The sequence below is a fragment of the Salmo trutta genome, chromosome 1 (assembly GCF_901001165.1).
Source record: "Salmo trutta chromosome 1, fSalTru1.1, whole genome shotgun sequence".
Taxonomy (NCBI): domain Eukaryota; kingdom Metazoa; phylum Chordata; class Actinopteri; order Salmoniformes; family Salmonidae; genus Salmo; species Salmo trutta.
The window spans coordinates 64,184,833-64,207,862 of NC_042957.1; the positions used below are offsets into that span (position 1 = coordinate 64,184,833).

A 23,030-nucleotide genomic window follows, 5' to 3' on the forward strand; every position below is an offset into this window, starting at 1 on the left:
AGGCAACTTGGAACGTACCCGATCCTCCCATGCGATCATTCTCTTTCCCGGTAAGTGAAGTATGCAAATAAACCATGTGGTTGTAATCGTTAGTATATAATGTTATGGAGATTGATTTATTGCTTTTTACGACATTTCTCAAATCACTATGCATTTTCACTGATCTGTCAAAGTTTTCAATCAAAATCTTAGCTATAGGCCTACTCAACAGTTTCAGCTAGCTAGCTAGCTTTAGCTAGGCTACGGTCTGGTGTTTCATGGTGGGTGCAGGGTTTTGTTCTGGGCAACATCTACACACCTGATTAAACTAGTTTGAGTGGTTAATTACTTTAATCCACATGAGTCAAACTCCTACCATGGGAGGTCCGAGTGTTTGCAGGTTTTTGCTCCACCCTTGATTGATAAATGAAGGTCGCAAATTACTAAGGAACTCCCCTCACCTGGTTAGGTTGTCCAGGTGTTCATTGAAATTAAAAACCAAAAAGCAGCAGACACTTGGCCCTCTGTGGAATGAGTTTGACACCCCTGTCTAATAGAGCTAGTTCAACTTGTCTTTGCAAAGCCTTTCTAAAGACAGTTTTAGATCTTGTGGAGAAAACAATTCCAACCAATGGATGAATTGGGACCACCAGACAGCAATGCTCCCATCCACAGTGCATGTGTATCTATCCAATGGTCATCTTGTTATCCATCATTCACATTCTTTACATTTTTGTACACCACCTGTAGTTTTTGTGATGTAATCCACTTACAAATTAAGTACATTTAAATCCACAGTTAATTTTTTAAATTAAAATAAGTATCCTACATATACAGCTGTGAAATACAATTCTAAACTTGTTATTCTCTTTACTTTGCAGCTCCAAATAAAGACTCTTCACACCTACCACCCTTCTCTTCAGACCACTCAGACCCACACCTAGCACCCTTCTCTTCAGACCACTCAGACCCACACCTACCACCCTTCTCTTCAGACCACTCAGACCCACACCTACCACCCTTCTCTTCAGACCACTCAGACCCACACCTAGCACCCTTCTCTTCAGACCACTCAGACCCACACCTACCACCCTTCTCTTCAGACCACTCAGACCCACACCTACCACCCTTCTCTTCAGACCACTCAGACCCACACCTAGCACCCTTCTCTTCAGACCACTCAGACCCACACCTACCACCCTTCTCTTCAGACCACTCAGACCCACGGCTGACACCTTTAGTCTCTCTATCTCTCTCTTCTTTCTATCCATCCTCTTGATACAGATCTCTTGATCCATCCTCTGGCTGCATTTTAAGTAAGTGGAGACTTTTTCTCTTTTAATTCAGCTTTCTCCCCATTTCTTGTGTTTTCAAAAACAAACCAGGTTGTAGTTTTAAAATGCAAACCAACTGGAGGAGATTATTTAAAAAATTGTATCGTAAAATAAGTAACCAAATCCCACTGGCCCAGGTATTGTTTCATCTGCCAACTAATGACACTCATTGCACTGTGCACCTGAGGCTATGGCAGGTAGCCTACATCTAGGTTACAATAGTAGTCAACAGTTAGTATGACACGTTACAGTGTGGCATGTTAAAGCCTCAGGCTTAGTTTTATTACTAGACAAGGTCCATTATCAGATCTGAGTCATTGAAACCCATGTCACCTTCAAACACACACACAGCACTTCTTTAGTGGGTTTGAGAAGGGTCAGGGCTTGATGTTTAATGTGAGCTCAACATTAGCTGCTTAGTTGGCCAAACTCTCTTTATTAATTGCTATTGTTAGTATAGTTTTTATCTCAGTCTCTAGTTCTCCTTGTCAATTCAAGCCCATTGCCAGAGTGGACCTCCCTGGTGCATTCCATCAGTCAAAGTTGTGTATAGGACTATTCTTTCTGACACTTTTGTATCCACCTTTCATGCAGAATGGCTCCAGCCGTAAACTGTGTCCTAGTTGTAACACATCAATAGGAGTAGCATCAAAGAAGTGCAAGTTCTGTGGTGCAACAATCCAGCTAAAGGTCAAGTTAGAGGCCCAAAAAAGGAAGGCTACAGATGAATGGGCAAATAAGACAATGAAACATGGAAGATATGCTACCTTGGTTAATGCAGCAAACAAGCTGGTAAGCTTTATGTTTTCCTCTAAAAAGATTTCTGCATTTCTAGCTTAGGGATATGATAGGCCCTATGCACTTATTTGTTGCTGTCTCATTGTGTCATTTAAGAGTGTAAATCTAAATGTCATTATTTGACTGATATTTGTTGTGTTTCTGGAAGTTATTTTGTCATTAATGATTCCAGGTACATGGGTTCCACAAGGTAGGAGTGCACCCCCTGCTACTCCTCTGCAAGAGGAAGAAGGATAACATTTTGCCGTCGACTGCACTGTGTCCTCACAGCGGTATGGTGAATCAGACCTCAATGGCAGCAATCCAAAGGTTGTATGAGGCAATTGTGAAAGGTATTTGGACAGAAATATGTATGTTTGTCTACCTTAAGACTCTATCCCTCAACCACCACATCCGTCAGACTGTAAAAAACGAATTATTCCACTTAGGCAAATTCGCCAAAGTCAGCCTCTCTCTCTCCTGTCCTGCGGGCCGAAACTCTCATCCATGCTTTCTTCTTCTCCTGAATAGACTATTGCAACTCACTACTCCCTGGCACTAACACAGACACCCTCGATAAGCTCCAAATGGTTCAAAACTCAGCAGCCCATCTTCTGACCCACTAAATCATCCTGGCAGCATATCAATCACCCCCATCCTCTGTGAACTCCACTGGCTCCCTGTCTCCCACCGCATGAATTACAAGATCCTCCTGACCTAAAAAAGCTCTCCCCCACCTTGCTACCCCTTACCTCTCTGACCTTCTTCTCTCCTACCAGCCCTCATGCTCTTTCCGCTCAACCACAGTTGGCCAACTTGTCATTGGGGCGGCAGCGTAGCCTAGTGGTTAGAGCTGACAAGGTACAAAACTGTCGTTCTGCCCCTGAACAAGGCAGTTAACCCACTGTTCCTAGGCCGTCATTGTAAATAAGAATTTGTTATTAACTGACTTGCCTAGTTAAATAAAGGTAAAATAAAAAATCCCCAGGTCCAAGCTCCTGAGTTTCAGTGACAGGGCCTTCTCCAGGGTTGCTCCTAGGCTCTGGAACTCCCTTCCTCCAGCCATCCGTCACTCTAAGTCCATCTTTCAGTCCTGCCTAAAAACCCACCTCTTCACCATGGCCTACCATTCCCACACACACCTTTTCTGTTTCACACATATGCGCAACACCTGCTCACTCACCTGCTATCTCACTCACACATCACACCCTTTCCTTGGGCCCTTCTTACCTCTATTTAGCCCCGTTTATACCTGGTTCTAACATGCATTATATGTCCTGATCTTGTCCACAGTCTGATTGTTCCCACATTTTCAGACAGGTGTAGACGATTAAAAGAAGCATTTTGATCAGATATTCCTGACCACGTCTGGAGTTGACAGTAAAACCATTTAAATCATCCTGCCTTCTAAAATCATGGAATATATATATGTGTCTTAAAATAAATAAGTATTATTTTGAAAGAATATCTGTCAAAGAATTAGCATACAAGGCGGGACCAGTAAATCTGTTCACAATGCGGACACAGTGGACTGATAAGACCATGTGTAGACGCATTTCTAAAAATGTGGGTACAATCAGAATGTGGACAAGATCAGGACAAAAAATGCATGTTTGCGCCAAAGTATTTTGTTGAATGTTTTTCTTCCTTTTGTTTAGTCTGCTGTTGTTTAGTTAGATTATTGATTGTTAGTTTCTACAATTGTAAAGCTATGTATGTTTCATGTATAATTATTGTTATTATTAAAGTAGAGGAGTTAGTTCAGGAGAGCAACATTTCAACACATTCTTTACACATATCCTGTGTAGAAGTTTATTTATAAACTGGGTGGTTCCAGCCCTGAATGCTGATTGTCTGAATGCCTTGGTATATCAGACCGTATGACAACATTTATTTTTACTGCTCTAATTACATTGGTAGCCAGTTTATAATAGCAATAAGGCACCTCGGGTTTGTGGTATATGGCCAATATACCACGGCTAAGGGCTGCATCCAGGCACTCCGCATTGCGTCATGCGTAAGAACAGCCCTTAGCCGTGGTATATTGCCCATATACCACACCCCCTCGGGCCTTTTTGCTTAAATATACATGCTCACCTCTGCCAATTGGAAACTGTTGCCCACTTGTCTGTCCCATTTCCTTAATATGTTCTATTTCGCAGTGGCAATCAACACCCATACCCCCACAATACAACCCTCAAACCCTCCTCCTGTTGCTGCCCAAGAACTGTCTGATACAGTTTCCCCCCAGGAGACCAGCTACACCCTCATCCTCAACCAGGTTGAACCCCCGATATCCCCCACCGCCCAGGAGACCAGCTACACCCTCATCCTCAACCAGGTTGAACCCCCGATATCCCCCACCGCCCAGGAGACCAGCTACACCCTCATCCTCAACCAGGTTGAACCCCCGATATCCCCCACCGCCCAGGAGACCAGCTACACCCTCATCCTCAACCAGGTTGAACCCCCGATATCCCTCACCGCCCAGGAGACCAGCTACACCCTCATCCTCAACCAGGTTGAACCCCCGATATCCCCCACCGCCCAGGAGACCAGCTACACCCTCATCCTCAACCAGGTTGAATCCCCGATATCCCCCACCGCCCAGGAGACCAGCTACACCCTCATCCTCAACCAGGTTGAATCCCCGATATCCCCCACCGCCCAGGAGACCAGCTACACCCTCATCCTCAACCAGGTTGAATCCCCGATATCCCCCACCGCCCAGGAGACCAGCTACACCCTCATCCTCAACCAGGTTGAACCCCCGATATCCCCCACCGCCCAGGAGACCAGCTACACCCTCATCCTCAACCAGGTTGAACCCCCGATATCCCCCACCGCCCAGGAGACCAGCTACACCCTCATCCTCAACCAGGTTGAACCCCCGATATCCCCCACCACCCAGGATGCCAGCTACACCCTCATCCTCAACCAGGTTGAACCCCCGATATCCCCCACCGCCCAGGAGACCAGCTACACCCACACCAAACCAAAGAAGACGGAGAGAAAGTCCTGTCACCCTCAAAAAACCCTCCAACTCGCTGAGCATGACACAGTCAACCCCATCCAACCCCGACCAAGGAAGAGGAAATATGACTACATGCAAAAAGGTAAATTAGAATGTAAATTATATTGTTTATTCATAAATGTTAATGATGTCAATAACTTCAATTATGCTTTTAATAAATGTATAAAACAATTCCAGTGATTGATGGTCTCCTAATTTTCAGGAGGCAGGCATACTGTACACTCTTAGAAAGAAGGGTTCCAAAAGGGTTCTTCGGCTATCCCTAAAGGAGAACCCTTTTCGGTCCAGGTAGAACTCTATTGGGTTTTACATGGAACCAAAAGGGTTCTACCCGGAACCAAAAAGGGTTCTCCTATGGTGACAGCCAAATAACAATTTCTAAGAGTGTAGTCTAAGGCTAGGCATAGATGGAAAATGAATAATGCAATTGACTGTCCTGCTAACTTTATTCATGTTCTGGTGGGTGGTGATTAAATATATACATGCATTTGTTTGAGTGTCCAGTGCATCCGGGGCAAACGATTTTCCCTATTCTCAAGATTCTTGCCAATAGAACTTCAAAGGAGGGAAATCTGCAGAACATTGAAATTCCTGTGACTGTATTTACAGGCTAATCCTAGTGCAACAACAATTGTAGTTAACTTGCAGTGCATAGACCTTGTAGTTAAAGTGGCAATATGTAACTTTCTGGGTGGCCCGACCAAATTCACATAGAAATGTTAGTTACAGATCATCATTCTACTTGAAAGCAAGTCTAAGAAGCAGTAGATCTGTTCTATAGTGTGCCTTATTTCTATGCTTACCGTTCTTAAGTTTTGTTATTGAGTCTTACTTTGGTTTTGTACAACAGCTTCAAACAGCTGATATTAGCTACCATGACATTGCGGTGCGATTTCTGCATAGTGCAGCTTTAAAATAAAACAGACATTTGTATTTGTTGCATAATAAAGGGTCAGGAGCAGAAAGTGAGGTGGAAGCCATGCTCTGCATGGTATGTTTACTTCATCTAATCTAGAATGAATTGATGATATACTGTACACTCAACACCATATGTATTGAGGATATACTGTACACTCAACACCATATGTATTTGGACAGTGACGCTAAAATGTACAATTTGACTCTAAACTCCGGCATTTTGGATTTGAAATCAAATGTTTCATATGAGGCGATAGTACAGGTCACCTTTTCACAATTTAGAAATAAAATGACTTTATGTATATAGTCCCCCCCAATTTGAATAAGCCATAAGTATTTGGACAAATTCACTTAAAGTGTATTAAAGTTATAGTAAATGAAACCTTTTATTTAAAATACTAAATTCTGGAGTATCGATCCAAATTTCACATTTTAGCGTCACTCCTCAAATACATATGGTTTTGGCTGTACCTTGGTATTGGATGTTACAGTGCCTTGCAAAAGTAGTCAGACCCCTTGGAAACGCCTTTTGACAGTGATTACAGCTGTAAGTCTTTTAGAGCTTAACACACCAGGATTGTGCAAAATTAGCCCATTATTCTTTTTATAATTCTTCAAGCTCTGTCAATATGTTGGGGATCATGTCTAGACAACAATTTAAAAGTCTTGCAATAGATTTCCAATCAGATTTAAGTCCAAACTTGAACTTGGCAACTCAGGAACATTCACTGTCTTCTTGGTAAGCAACTCCAGTGTAGATTTGTCATTGTGTTGTAGGTTATTGTACTTCTGAAAGGTGGATTCCTCTCCCAGTGCTTTGCATTTAGGCCAGAAAGTATATTCCTTTGCAGTTTTTTTCAGTATTAACTCCAGTGCCTTGTTGCATACAAGATGCATGATTCGATTTTTTTTTCTCTTCTGTATATTTGTATTCTTTTCACTGTAGTTTAAGTCATTATTGTGGCGTTACTAGTTTTTCTACCATGACAGCCTGTAACTGTAAAATCACCAATGGCCTCATGGTAACACCCCTGAGCAGTTGCATTCATGTCCTGCAGCTCAGTTCAGAAGGACGACTATCTTTGACGTGTCTGGGTGGTTTAATACATAATCCACAGCATAATTATTAACTTCATGCTTAAAGAGATATGCAATGTCTGATTTGTTATTGTGACCCATCTACCAATCACTGCCCTTTATGAGGCTTTCGAAAAGCTCCCTGGTATTTGTTGCTTGAAATTCAATACCTGACTGAGGGACCTTACAGATGTTCTATGTATGGGGTACAGAGGTATGGGTAGTTATTCAAAAATAATGTTAACCCCTATTGAGTCCATATAACATATTATGTGATTTAAGCCAAATTTAACTTGTGAACTAATTTAGGCATGCCTTTATAAAAAAATCTACATTTTCTTCCACTTTGACATTAGAGTACACCATTTTGAGTTGCTTGTTCCCAAAAAATATATAAATTAAATCAATTTCAATCCAACATTGTAACACAATAAAATGTGGCGAAATCCAAGGGGTATGAATACTTTTGGGTACTTTATGTAGTTGAAATATTATATTTGAGAGGAGAAGGAGGCACTTGACAAACATCCGATTAGGTTTAACCAAAAATCATAAAACCCTTTGAAAGGAATAGGTGCAACCCTTGCTCACGATTACATATTGAATGATTTATTTTCTATTTCTGCTTAAAAACATGACATTCCTTATGTTTTCTTTCTTGTCTTACAGTGGCAAGAAATGGGACGATGACTGGATCAAGGCCGAGGACCGCGTTTCTCCACCTGTTAGGGATAGGGGGCAGTATTTTCATGTCCGGATAAAAAACGTACCCGATTTAATCTGGTTACTACTCCTGCCCAGAAACTAGAATATGCATATAATTATTAGATTTGGATAGAAAACACCCTAAAGTTTCTAAAACTGTTTGAATGGTGTCTGTGAGTATAACAGAACTCATATGGCAGGCCAAAGCCTGAGAAGATTCTAAACAGGAAGTGCCCTGTCTGACAATTTGTTCTCCTTCTAGGGCATCTCTATCAAAAATACAGCATCTCTGCTGTAACGTCACATTTTCTAAGGCTTTCATTGGCTCTTAGGAGGCGCCAGAAAGTGGAATGAGAGCTCTCCAGTCTCTGGGCGAAAAACAGCAGGGGTTTTTGTGAGTAGTCCTTCTGAGAACAATGACACTGGAGCGCGCGTGCACGAGACGACTCCATGTTTTACTTTCAGTGTTTGAATAAATACTATCGCCCGGTTGCAATATTATCGCTATTTTACGAGAAAAATCGCATAAACATTTATTTTAAACAGCGTTTGACATGCTTCGAAGTACGGTAATGGAATATTTTGAACATTTTTGTCACGAAATGCGCCGGCGCGTCACCCTTCGGATAGTTACCTGAACGCATGAACAAAACGGAGCTATTTCAATATAACTATGGATTATTTCGAACCAAAACAACATTTGTTGTTGAAGTAGAAGTCCTGGGAGTGCATTCTGATGAAGAACAGCAAAGGTAATCCCATTTTTATTATAGTAAATCTGAGTTTGGTGAGGGCCAAACTTGGTGGGTGTCAAAATAGCTAGCCGTGATGGCCGGGCTATGTACTCAGAATATTGCAAAATGTGCTTTCACCGAAAAGCTATTTTAAAATCGGACATTGCGATTGCATAAAGGAGTTCTGTCTCTATAATTCTTAAAATAATTATGTATTTTGTGAACGTTAATTGTGAGTAATTTAGTAAATTCACTGGAAGTTTGCGGTGGGTATGCTAGTTCTGAGCATCACATGGTAATGTAAAAAGCTGGTTTTTGATATAAATATGAACTTGATTGAACAAAACATGCATGTATTGTATAACATAATGTCCTAGGAGTGTCATCTGATGAAGATCATCAAAGGTTAGTGCTGCATTTAGCTGTGGTTTTGGTTTTTGTGACATATATGCTTGCTTTGAAAATGGCTGTGTGATTATTTTTGAGAGGGTACTCTCCTGACATAATCTAATATTTTGCTTTCGTTGTAAAGCCTTTTTGAAATCGGACAATGTGGTTAGATAAAGGAGAGTCTTGTCTTGGTGTAAAATAGTCATATGTTTGAAAAATTGAAGTTTTTGCATTTGAGGTATTTGTAATTCGCGCCACGCTATACCATTGGATATTGGTGAGGTGTTCCGCTAGCGGAACGTCTGTCCCTAACAGGTTTTAACCTACTTTATGCACAAATTTATTCCTCACTCTCCCTTCACATGTATCACTGTCAATCATAAATGGTTGGCCAAATTCACCATGATTTACCATTGAAACATTCATGGAGCATCAGCATGCCAACCGTTTGATCTCAATCAGTTTCATGAGAATATGCATTTAGATATTCTTCATATAAAGTGAGCTACAAAGATATTGCAACAGTGACACATTTTTTGTTGTTTTGGATCTGTATCTCCAGAACTTTGTATTTGAAATTATACAATGACTGAGGTTAAAGTGCAGACTCGGCTTTAATTTGAGTGTATTTTCATCCATATCTGGTGAACCGTTTAGAAATTACAGCACATTTTGTACATAGAGCGCGCCCCCCCCCCCCATTTTGGGGACCAAAAGTATTGTGATAAATTCACTTACGTGTATTAAAGTAGTCAGAAGTTTAGTATTTTTGATTCATTTTACTATGTTATTAAATATACGTTTAATTTCACTAATTTTGTACCTTTAGTCTGCCTATTTCTATAACACAATGCACATAGCTGATTATCTTATGGAGTAGATACAATTATATTTACTAAAGACTATTAAACTTGCAAATGGTCTATTTTTCTCCAGATCAAACGTGTTGGTCTTTCAGCCAAAGCACCCCATACAGAAGCAATCAGTTGATATAATAAAGAACAAACATAAAAAATCAAGCTATATGTATCAAACAGTAGTAGGTCAGATAGTTGTTGAAAATCAGATTCATGTCGTGATTTGAAATGCCAATGTTTACAGTAGGCAAACATAAGTTTGTGGTCTTCGTTTTTGTTGTTAGTGACACTCCAGTCTCCACTGCCGTGGTTCTGAACTCGCCACGGCATACCCTGCATTTCTGCCGCACTTGCTAACAGTAGCTGTCCGTAGTCCTGAAATAAAACGCCGGCACACTATTAGAAAAGGCGCACAAGTTAACATACACAGTTCTTCATTTTACATGGGCCTTTTCCAATATAGCAAAGCTACAACATTCTGTTTGGAACAAATGAATGCAAAGCTGAGATTTAAATGTTCACTTGTTTACTTCTGTCTTCTGGAAGAATGTTAGTTCAATGGATAAAGGTACTGGATCATTTCTTTCCAAATGCCACCCTATTCCCTTGAAAGTGCACTACTTTTGACCAGAGACCTAGGCACATAGTACAATGTTGATACATTAGTTGTGGATTGGGCTGATCAACTTTAGTACTCAGTGAATGTCTCAGTAATGAGAAAAGAATCATCAAAAGTGATGAGAATGTTGCATTTTGGGAAAGCATTTTGGCCTACTGACCTTGAACTTCGCAATTCTTATCCAAGTTTATTATAGGCCCATAGGCTAGGCGCAGCTAGGCTATATATTATAATACATAGACCTACGTGTAAATCAACAGATTACATATATAAAGATTATATATACAGTATACATAATGCTATTATTACATGTATTACTTTACCTGCATTAAATATGTTGGATATAGGCCTACGCCTGAGTGATATTGGCATGCAACATGTTTAGCGCATAGAGGCAGACCGTCTATCTGCTTGGTCTCTAGGTTAGTTGTCCACGAAAAATATCAAATGAAATGTATTTATATAGCCCTTCTTACATCAGCTGATATCTCAAAGCGCTGTACAGAAACCCAGCCTAAAACCCCAAACAGCAAGCAATGCAGGTGTAGAAGCACGGTGGCTAGGAAAAACTCCCTAGAAAGGCCAAAACCTAGGAAGAACCCTAGAGAGGAACCAGGCTATGAGGGGTGGCCAGTCCTCTTCTGGCTGTGCCGGGTGGAGATTATAACAGAACATGGCCAAGATGTTCAAATGTTCATAAATGACCAGCATGGTCAAATAATATCACAGTAGTTGTCGAGGGTGCAACAAGTCAGCACCTCAAGAGTAAATGTCAGTTGGCTTTTCATAGCCGATCATTGAGAGTATCTCTACCGCTCTTGCTGTCTCTAGAGAGTTGAAAACAGCAGGTCTGGGACAGGTAGCATGTCCGGTGAACAGGTCAGGGTTCCATAGCAGCAGGCAGAACAGTTGAAACTGGAGCAGCAGCACGGACAGGTGGACTGGGGACAGCAAGGAGTCATCATGCCAGGTTGTCCTGAGGCATGGTCCTAGGGCTCAGGTCCTCCGAGAGAGAGAATTAGAGAGAGCATACTTAAATTCACACAGGAAAATATTTAATTAAGGTGAAAGCCAAATAATTTCACAACTGCTTTTTTTTAATAGGCAGTGAGAATTAATTTATCATTGTTGCTTATCAGGAATATGATGGGCTGAGGACCATGGCAATAGAGGTGTGGTTATGGGTATAGGGGTTGAAAGGCCACATATAGACTGTTGAATGTCTATTTTTGAACTTCTAGAAGCGTCAATATCGATGTAACAATGTTTATATAAGCATTTCTATACGTGCATTTGTTTTCTGCCATGAACCTTTATACACCCCTAGGAAATCTTTGTAAGAGTTGGGGGGGGGGGGGCTTAGTGTTATGGCTTGGTACAAATAATCCTGTGCATGAATTAAACATAATTATGCAATCCCATACCCCTGGTGGCCATGGTGCTCAGTAGCGCCACCAACAGTTGACTTTTTCCCCAAACTTTGATTTTTTTTATCAAGAATAGATTAACATATCCGAAAGTTATTTGACATGAAGGTGTAGTAAGGGGTCCTTATTAAATCAAAAGAATCACACGTCAAACTGAAATAGTTTTGACGAAAAACACATTTCAGAAAGTGCACTACTTCAGACATTGAATTGGCATGTGCTGATGCAGTACAGCGTTATGTATGTCCTAATGAATGTACAGATCATTCTACACATCAATTAGAATGATATTGCCGAAGATATTGATAAAAAAACAAACCGGTTAGGGTAAGTAAAAAACTACAAAATGGCGCCACCTTTGTAGTTCACAACTTTTCCGGTTTCTGTCACATAAGAATTTCTGTTGGATCAATTATTTAATAGAATCCGACACTGTTTACGACATTCAAATGAAAGTAACATTGCGCAAGAATAATTTATGAATAGTTTAAAAATGTGATCAGAAAATGTAGAAACAGTCTATTACGTCACGGGCATTGCAATGAACTTAACCAAAACAACCTCTGACCGATCGACCAAACCGAAGACGTGGCCAAACGCTGTGACAACACATATATACGTGCATGTTCACAATTCTCCCACTATGTCAGACCTGCCTGCATAACTTTCATTTTTTTCATCTAATTTTAATAATACGGTGTTGCTAATAGTAGCATGTTACTTGCAACTGGCCTGTTCAGGATGGGACAATCCCCATTTCAATAGGAACATTTCCAAGTTTGCAGCTTAACACACAAGGGCTATCTATGCCTTACTCTTCCCAAAAGATGTCATAGGTCATAATTGGGTCAGCATAATAAAATACAATAATCACTTCAATCATTCTGTGTCCATACTTTTGATGATTCATTGCGAATGCATGTAGATCCTAGGCAACATTTTTCAACTAACCGGTTTCATCTGCAGCTGATGGGAGTCAGTTCTTGTACTCAAGTACAAGTAAAGTAGCCCTCTCAAACTCCTTGAGAGTAAAGAAGTAACTGGTCAAAGTACTCAGTACTACATCTCATACATACATAAGGAATCGTTGACTTTAAAGCCCATGACTAATGTAGCTCCATCAGGATGCAAACGATTACTTGAAGACAAGGATGACCTTTTTATTAACTAAACTAATAAGCACACACAAGCACAGTACATTAGTTTAACAATGTTTAAATCGGAAATCACCAGGTGAAACAAATCGTTCTCCCTGCCAATGGTTCTGTAAAAAGCAGAGGGATGGGGCTGGAGAAATGTAACCATAGTTTAAACCATGTTTCCAGGCTATATTCCAGTGGTTCTGTAAAAAGCAGAGGGATGGGGCTGGAGAAATGTAACCATAGTTTAAACCATGTTTCCAGGCTATAGTCCAGTGGTTCTGTAAAAAGCAGAGGGATGGGGCTGGAGAAATGTAACCATAGTTTAAACCATGTTTCCAGGCTATAGTCCAGTGGTGTCAATCTCCTTCCATGGAGAGCCTAGTGTCTGCTGGTTTTTGTTTTTTCCTTTCAATTAAGACCTAGACAACCAGGTGAGGGGAGTTATTTACTAATTAGTGACCTTAATTCATCAATCATTTGAGGAGCAAAAACCCGCAGACACTCGTCTCACCCGTGGAATGAGTTTGACACATGCTAGTGTATGTTTACTTTGTTTACAAACATTGGAGTAGAAAAAAATATTTGGGGATCTGATAGTTCAACTGCCGTACCCTATGTTCATGAGGCATTTATAAATTATATTCTTCAAGAATCCAAAAGTGGATGTTGCAACTGCAGACTGGCCCTTTAAAGGGGTGCATTGGACCTGGTCATGTAACCGGGCAAAAGCAGTAACAGACGAGCGCCCTTCTCAAATCTGTGCCACATGATCACATTGTCAACAAGGAAGAAACATAAGTTTATTTTCCATAAAATGTTCAAACTTTTTCCTTAGGAAGGCAGATCAAGCACATATGCAAAACAAATGGAATCACTTTTCATCCAGTGCAAACTGCACCCACCCAAACGAACACTGTCAGTCTGTGATAGATTCCTCATCAGAGCTGTAGTGGATGCTGTCATAGATGTCATCTAGGTCCTCTACCAGGAGGTCATCTATGAAGCTATTTTCTAGGAGGGAGGTGTCTTGGTCCATAGCTTTGCTGTATATCAGTTTAACAGAGTCCTGGTGTCTTCTGAGGCTGCTGACTCTCCTCTGAAGCATGGAGAAGAGACCTCTGCTTCCAACTGATTCAATTGCCAGCCAAACACCAACAATCGTAATGTGTAGGGTAAATACAATGAAGTATTCCTTAAATACAATAGCAATTACAGGGTGCCAACATCAATTGTACATATTAATGAAAGTTCCCCTACTTTGCCTGCTTAGGTCAAGTGCCACATGTGAAGCAAGGCCTTGTACATTCTCAGATTCCCTCTTTAGGCTTTCCCAGTGCTGCTTGACTTCCTTTAGGACAATTAACTCTTCCTCCTTCAGCCGTCTCAGGTGCATGACCCGGTCAAAGGCTATTTTCTTTGTGAGTAGGTCAGCTGTAAATTCATAAGAATGCAATGTGGATTTGTAACTTTGGCAGTGCTGTCTGTTTATGCAACTGAACAAACACAGATAGCAAAACAGAAACAGTTATTGTGACACACAAACATACTACTTACTTTGTCCATGCAGCTCCCAAGGCCATGCATGAAGGTCTGCAGAAAGGATCTCATCTGCAGATGGTATTGCTGAATCTGGTACAAGGGTGTTGTACTCCTCTATGGCAGCTGTCAATTTGGCCTTTTCTTCCAATATCTTTCTGTGCAGAGGGTGTCTTTTCTTGCATCCATCTGTCATCAAAACAAAAGGAGAATGGAATTATTTGTTCAATTGCAAGGCTTTGAAATGAAAGAGAAATGAAGTGTGTGCAATTCAATATTCATGAAATGTAACAAACCTGTCTGACGGTAGAGGTTCTGTTTTCTTTGTTTGATGCTAAGAAACAGGACTTCAGTTGTTCTCTGTAGTACCTGGGGACCATCCATGTTCTCATTTGTTTCCTCTGAAATACAATAAATCTATAAATTAATAACATATCTCCAACGGTGAGTAGTTGCACTCACTTCCTGGAGGAACATAGGGCCTGTGAAGGTTTCTGTAATAAATGATTTGTTATGTGGGGGGTGAGTGAGCCCCAACCTGGAGAACCAGGGAATGTTTTGTCTGCCTCCTACCCTGCCACCTGTCCGGCTTGATTGCACCTGCCGGTGGAATACACCCTCTAAGGGCTAGCTCAGGGTCATTGGAGTACGCAAGCCTCTCCACCACATCAAGGTGACAGTCCAGGAGAGTTACATTTAGGATTATTTATATTTTTGTATTCATTTACCTGTATTAGCCCATTGCTGAACTTCCGTTGTCCAGTTGTAGAGTCTCATCGCCTACACCCAAATCTCAAACTTTTCAAGAGTCTGGGTCTCCTGGATTTTTGCTGTTGTCTGAGAATTGACAAAAACAAAACAGAATAATTGTTTTAAAATAAATTAAATGCATAGATATAATACTTCTAAAATAAATGTATTGTTCCACACAATACACCTTCAAGTATCTTCTGGACAATACTCTGCAGGTTGTTCTTCTTCCTTCTGTTCTACCCCATGGCCTGGATGGTTAGCATGTCTGTTCTTGCTAGAAAAGCCAAATAGAAGTCCTTATTCCAGATAAGTATTAACATAGCTGAATAGAACAACCTTAAACAAATTGTTTACCTCCTTTGGACATTTGCTTGGAACAGATTGCAGCCCTCGACAACAAGCTGTTCCCTTGTTCCACTTCCTCCACCAGAGTTGTGCCAGCTCCTTCCTGATTCCGTCCTCCCCACTTAATCTTAATTTACATTAAAAAAAATATTGACTTAATATTGCAATTATGTGAATAACAAACATCTAAATGGGAAGCCTTGTAAAGGACTGAAGCTGGAAATTCTCTAAGAACAGTTTAATAAAGAAAAACTTACCTCGCATTTCAAAGGATGTGCCTTTGCATGCATGACGGAAAGAAGTGGCTTCATGTCTAGAAGAGTGGCGAGCTCTAGACAATGAAGGGCAACTTTGGTCAGGTATGGACAAAATTTGCAAATCACATCTGTACACATGAATTGTATGTTCCTGCTGCCAGACAATTACTTCTGCAAGAACAGTGGGCAAATATCTCTCCACGCATCATGTTTAGGCTCCTTAGATGTATTCCGTGGCGGCAGACGGCAACTTCGAGTCCCTCTTCATCAAGTTTGTCTTCGACGACTCTTTAGCTGCTGTCCACTGGATGCTCCACATGCCCCTTTTCCATAACCCTAGACAAGGAAGCAGAAGAGTATAGGTAGAAAAATTGTTTTGGGGGGAAGTGTTAACGGGACAGTGGTTAGGTTTTTAAAATCTAGCTGAGGGCGCTAAGCTACCCCCTGTGTTCGCTACAATGGAGATCAGAAGTTGGAGATTGACTGTCAAAAAGAAGCACTTGTAAAGTGTGTTGCATTTCTGAACAGAGGGAGTAGTGTAACGACCATGGACTTGAAGAGAGAGGATTACCATCTCTCCAAAATAATGTTTTTATTGGAATAGTGTATAACGAGTCTGCCTTTGAGTCAGATGGCCCGAGGCCAGTCCTATTTCACATATTAGAAGATACACAGGAAACGTACATGTTTAGTCTTTCTATGGACATAGTTCAAAGTCAGACACATCCTCATCCTTGCAGATAAACACGCCATTAAAGAATCCTTTGTCATCAGTCCTTGAAAGGATACGTGAAATACATTAAATATGACATATGAAATAGCAATCAACCTCAGTAACTGATTGTGGGACACTTGACAATGTTGATAATTAATTTCATTACAAACTCAAAACATTTAAGCTAAAATAAACTCAACTGCATTTGAAAACGTTCACACTGGACAAAGAAAAGGCAAACCTTGTTTGGATTGTTTAAATGATAGTACGGTGTTATTTAATAAATTATGAATCATTTTACATACCCTTTTTTGAATCGATACAGCTTCTTGTTCCCATCCACTGACACTGCAAGCATGCTGGGTGAACAGGCTGGGCAGTCAAAGTACTGTATATCACAGACCTGATCAATTTCAGAGCGGCAGTACGTCCACTCAAAGAAGCTTTTTTGAAAAGTGTCCCCACAGATCATTCCATTCTGGTAAGGGAAAAATACATATAGAACATATTAAATAACTTACAACAATAGTATAAACAAAACATACTATAATTCACTATGGCTGACTGGATTTGAGTTAAAGCAGGGCCAGTACATAGTGTTGACAGCAAATCAGGTGAAAGCCAATGCAAAAGTAGGATGAGTACTTATGTTGTAAAGAGCAGGAAATATTGGATGCAAGAGGGGCACAGATAAGGGGCATGGCAGGACAGTGGTGCAGGAGGCTAACACATACTGTAGCAAGAGACCTGAACTTTTAACGTAGTTGTAGTACTGGAAATAAAGTTAAGTTACACAAAGTGTTGTAACAAAATGTAACATAGTTAACCTGAAGTCATACATTGGTAAAGCTGAGTAATGTATTGTTACCCTGCCAAATAAAGTCAGTTCGCTGCTCCAAAATCCACATAAACGCCAGATGGGACATTCCTGGGGCTGACACTTTCAGCCCCTCAAAAGAGCTGAACAGATCTACCTGGTATATGGTGTCACAGTTGACAGTGGCAGGCCAGAACCCATTCTTTATCAGATCTGCCAAGTTTGCTGTCCAGGTGCTAAGACAGGTTGTGCATGTCAGCACTGGCACTGTAACATTGTAGCGACCTTGAGGGAAAAAAATGTAGTCTGAATTAATGTTGTTTTACATAGCATTGCTACATCACTGTTTGGTTCTTGTAGATATTGCACATACCATTTATTCCTACGAGGATGATATGTTTCCCAGGGCCAACATGGATGGTGCTAGTCAGGCAACCACATATCACCTCTGGTACGTCCAATGGTAAGAAACAATCTAGGGACAATATTTATATACAACAATAAACAAGAATACATTTGAAATTTGATATAATACATTCAGCCGCAAAATAAATGAAAACACACCCTGTTCATGAAGTGCATATTTGCCATCAGTGTGGAGTGATATGGCTGTAGTGGGAGGAAGGGGCGTGTAGAATCCCTCCATCATGGACTGTCTGTTGTGCAGGGGGAACTTTGCATGTGTAGAGACATTGCAGTCTTCGCAGTAAAGCTGTTTCGGCAGACAGTCTCCACATCGCAGAATAGCCCTTTTCACATTGCATGACTGACAGATCTTCTGGGAAGTATGCTCTGCAGCCAGCAGAGAATCTACGATCTCAGGCCTGGACTCCCTCCACCTATCCTGTGAGAGTTCCTTCCTCACACTCTAACTGTGTGATGCACCAGGCACAGCAGGATTTGAACACTCAGAGTCTTCTAAGTCAGCTAGGAGGATGTTCATTTTTCGATGGAAGTATTGCTTTTTTGAAAACACAAAAATGGGAAAAGGATTAAATTAAGAATATTATATAATTAATCTATTAAAACGCACATAGGGCTGTAAGTAGGTGACAGCAAATATATCTCTGCACAATCTATGGTGTGACAAGCCAAAAACCTCAGCTTTGATTCTACAGTTAATTAAATCACAGGGCAGACCAAAATATTGAGTAAAGTCTAAATTGGAATATCAAACAATAGAACTTGATCCCATCGTCGAATAGAAATTCTGAATGTTCTTAAAACAGCAAAAACACACCGAGTGTACAAAACATTCTCTTTCGCTGACAAACTGACCAGGTGAAAGCTATGACCCTTATTGATGTCACCTGTTAAATCCACTTCAGTGTAGATAAAGAGACAGATTAAAGGAGGATGTTTAAGCCTTGAGACATGGATTGTATGAGTGCCATTCAGAGGGTGACTGGGCAAGACAAAATATTTAAGTGCCTTTGAAAGGGGTATGGTAGTAGGTGCAAGGTCCAACGGTTTGTGTCAAGAACTGCAACGCTACTGGGTTTTTCACGATCCACATTTACCCGTGTGTATCAAGAATGGTCCACCACCCAACGGACATCCAGCCAACTTGACACAACTGTGGGAAGCATTTGAGTCAACATGGACCAGCATCCCTGTGGAACGCTTTCGACACCTTGTAGAGTCCATGCCCTGACGAATTGAGGCTATTCTGAGGGCAAAAGGGAGTGCAACTCAATATTAGGAGTATTTTGTACAGTCAGTGTATTTTGACTACAGAGTAAACTCGCCTCAACGGCAAATGCTTCCAGCTTTCACAATTACAGACAGCGGTTGCAAAAGGAACGACACTGTGTAAACATTCCAATAGTGGATTTGAATGAATTCAACTAAGACTAATTCCATAATGTGGAATGGCAGATTGCTTCATATTAAAGGAAATGTGCAGGAAAAAGCTCTGCCAGAATTTTGTTATTGCACTCTCCTACAGAAATATTTGGACAGTGATGCTAAAATGTTGAACTTGTCTCTATACTCCAGTATTTTGAATTGCTTTGTCGAGAAGCTACCTGCAAGTAAGCATTTCGTTGGATGTGGTTACCATCAGTATCCTGTACATACGACTAATAAAACCTGCAACTAGACATATAAAGTGCTTTCATTTCGAAACGGTAAATCAGAAAAGTCTGAAAATACCCTGAAATAAAAGGAGAAATTCTGTACTGTAACCTCATCAAACATTTGATCTCAAATCTGAAATTCTGGAGACTTGAGCCACATTTAAAAATATTGCATCACTGTCAAAATAAAGATGTAGTGCAGTATAATTCAGTAACACCAAGATAACCCCTATTTTGAAAGTAAAACAATTTAAACATACCTATTTATTCATCAATGTTTAAAACTGGAGTGGATTCCAATCCACTGGTCCTTGTCTCGAAAATAAGATATGCAAAAAAGGAAAGGATTAGACTTAAAGGGGCATTCAGAAGTTGATAAAGCCATTTTTGGACTTATATTAATGATATATACCCATTGATTCTAGAAGATTCTAACTTATTAATGCCTCATGAGTTTAATTCAACTGTCATAACCCATCAGAATCCAAACAATAAGCTTGTTTTAGTCAATGTTTGCAAACAAAGTAAATGTAAAAAAAACACTGGTTAAAACTATTATTTTAATAACATTGATGGTAAGTTATTACAATAATAGCTCTGTCAATAAATTGAAAGTGGTTACATTTCACCAACCCCATCACTCAGCTTTTAACCAAAACAGGGGAGGGGAGTGTGCTTTGTTATTGTTTCAACTACCGATTACAGATTTAATAAAAATACAATACATAATTTACAAGGCCACTGAATAACAAGGAATTGTATAGATCAATACCTGATTCTTCCTCCTCAGCGACTGGCCCAAAATGTTGCACTAGTCTGGCTCTTGATGTACTGGCCCTTGGAGCTGAAAAAAATTGGTAATAAAAAAGGTTTTTAATTCAAAAGATTTGCTGCAGTTCTGACTCTCCTTTCGTTAGATATGTATTTTCATCAGAGACCGACAACAGTTAGAGACCATGAAAGGTGGGATCAGACCTGCATGTAATGTATTATTTGCTGTGGGTAGATGGTACTAGACCGGCCTATGGCATGGCAACAAACGTTTGATATGCTATGATACAGTATGTTTGAAAGGAAAAAGTCAGATCAGGGACCAATAAAATTAAACACCTAGACGGGATGAAACTTACCAACAGAAGTGGATGTAGTTGCCTTCCTGGTTTGAGGAACAATCTGTCCTCTCTCATCCCTTTGTCTCCATCTGAACCTAATCCCTGGAGGCTTGTTTGTCTTTTTCTTCTTATTTTCCTAAAAAGTATATTTCAATTATCATGGCTGGCCCACTAATAAAGGTCTCCCACAAGCATGGCTTGCTTGTGCACATATGGAGCACAAGCAATACTTTTATTTTCACATAAGGTGAAGTGATTTGTCAGCTGAGGAAATACATCTGCAGTAGACCCACGTTCTGGCTCACTCACACAGCTAACATGTGTAGAAGTTCACAAGGATGCTAACAAGTGCACCCTTGTGACTCATGCTCAATGGGCAATATCATTGATGCCCGTGTTCAGGGCATATCACGGAGTCTACTTTTAAATTCACATTTGTGCCATGTGGGGTCTACTTTGACAAACAAAAAGCAATGATATATCATAACGCTGTGGTGCTGGGGTTGTGTTGGGAATATTTGTCCACGTATGGGAGCTATAGGGGTTAGATTACCGGTAATGTACGACTTGTTACATTACCCGTTCTGGGTTGAGCTCAGCCTTTTTGCCTCGTTAATGGCCTCGTCCAGTTGGGCTTGTGGGTCCTTCTCTTGGTTGAGCTCTTCAGCAAGGCGTTCTGCCTTTTTAATAGCCTCAACCAGTTGGTCTTGTGGGTCCTCAGAGGCCATACCATCTCAAAAGAAACATAAAGATAACTTCCAATCCTAACACATTCCTTCACATAGTAACCTCCCGTCTATGAGAAAAGCTGCATGTCATTGATAGCGTGTTTAACTATGTCCTGCACGTCACTAAAGGTCTTCATCCTCCTCCACACGCAGACTGACTGATCTACAAATCACTTTGAATAACAAATACATTCCTATTATTACTTGCAGATCAGTCAGTATGTCTATTTACCAACAATGCACTATTAGTCTGTCACTTCCTTGTTCATGTTGTTCTATGGCATGTGTGCAACTCCAGTCCTTAAAGGCTACAGTGTCTACAGGTTTTGATCAATTTAGATCATTGACTAGATAGGACCTCCTCTCACCTGATTGTCTGTCTGAACAGGATTTCATCAACTCCTTTACGTCCCTCCTAGGGTCCCTCTCTCCTTCTTCCAAGGAGAAGTCACAAGATGAATAGATTGAGTGGCAATGTGTATTTCTTTGAAGATAATCCTCCTCCACACGGAGGAGGAATATATAAAAAAGGGGAATATATATAAAATAAAATAAAAAGGGGAATATATAGCCTAATGTATAGGTGGCTAACGTTTTGGTAATTTTGGTTGGCCAACAAAATTTAAGACTCCAATGACTGCATACGTTTCCCAAAATGTTGTACAAAAAAAAATGTTTTGGTATTGATGGACAATGGCAAGGCTGCTATTGTATTTTCAATTACATTCTGGTCAATAAAAATCGTTTACACGTTTTTTTGTAAGAAATACATGGAAATACAACCGAATTAAACACAATTCGCCATCCTGCATTGCTTACATTCATTCTATACTGAAAAGTCAGTTCCGAAAAATCGAAAACAGTACATATAGGCATACAACTACAATGTTTTAATAGGGATTTTAAAAAATACAACATACCTATATATTCATAAAGTAAAATAAATCAATTTAATACAGACTATTGCGTCTATGGTTGTTGCAAATGCTTGTGTGTCGCCTACTGGTTAAATTCGTGTCTTTTCGCACGAATTAAGTAGCACATAAATTCGTGTATTTTCGAACGATTTGAACCACACAAAAATGCACAAAAACGCACGAAATCTGCTGAAATACATTTTGTACATATATGCGCGAATTTAATGTGAGGTTGGGCTGCTTGTAGACATAAATATCCATATTCTTCATTTGAACTATATTTTGAAACGTATCCATTGTCCGTAAACCATTTATATTTAGGGACATAAAATTAACCATAAAATAATAATAATAATTTAAAAAAAAAATATATATAACTTCATAGTCCTACCAGTTGTCCCGTTTCTTTCATCTTCCACCCCCCCCCCGCTTTCCTCTTCCTGTATCCTCCCCTTGTTCTTTCTATATTTTCCCCATCGTCCGTATCAGATATCGCCTCCATGTCGTCCAACCAACTCAACAACTCAATTTCTTTACTCCCACATCTCCGTCTCTGGTATTGTCATCAAAATAAAACTCCCCTCCATATCTTCACCCCCCGAGGTACTCGCAAGGGCTGAGCTTTCCCCCAAAACATGCGAGTCCCCAGTGTGCCCACCCAGCCCAACCTGTCCCTCTTCCTGAAAACTCCCCCTTCTCATCTCCGAATCCATACTACTCCCAATGTCATCCGCCCTCTGCTCCTACACCTTCCCTCTCTCCTCATCTCCTCTCCACCA

The 23,030-nt window shown here is 40.4% G+C and overlaps 1 protein-coding gene across 1 annotated transcript; it reads left to right on the top strand.

Moving 5' to 3' along the window:
* Positions 1 to 1,752: 1,752 nt before the first annotated feature.
* LOC115197222 (nuclear pore complex-interacting protein family member B11-like) lies at positions 1,753 to 12,515 on the top strand. The gene is made up of 5 exons (XM_029758590.1): positions 1,753 to 2,105; positions 2,284 to 2,443; positions 4,253 to 5,206; positions 7,789 to 7,860; positions 12,502 to 12,515. The coding sequence occupies exons 1-5, from the start codon at positions 1,902 to 1,904 to the stop codon at positions 12,513 to 12,515; spliced, it is 1,404 nt and encodes a 467-aa protein (XP_029614450.1). The 5' UTR covers positions 1,753 to 1,901.
* Positions 12,516 to 23,030: the final 10,515 nt, after the last annotated feature.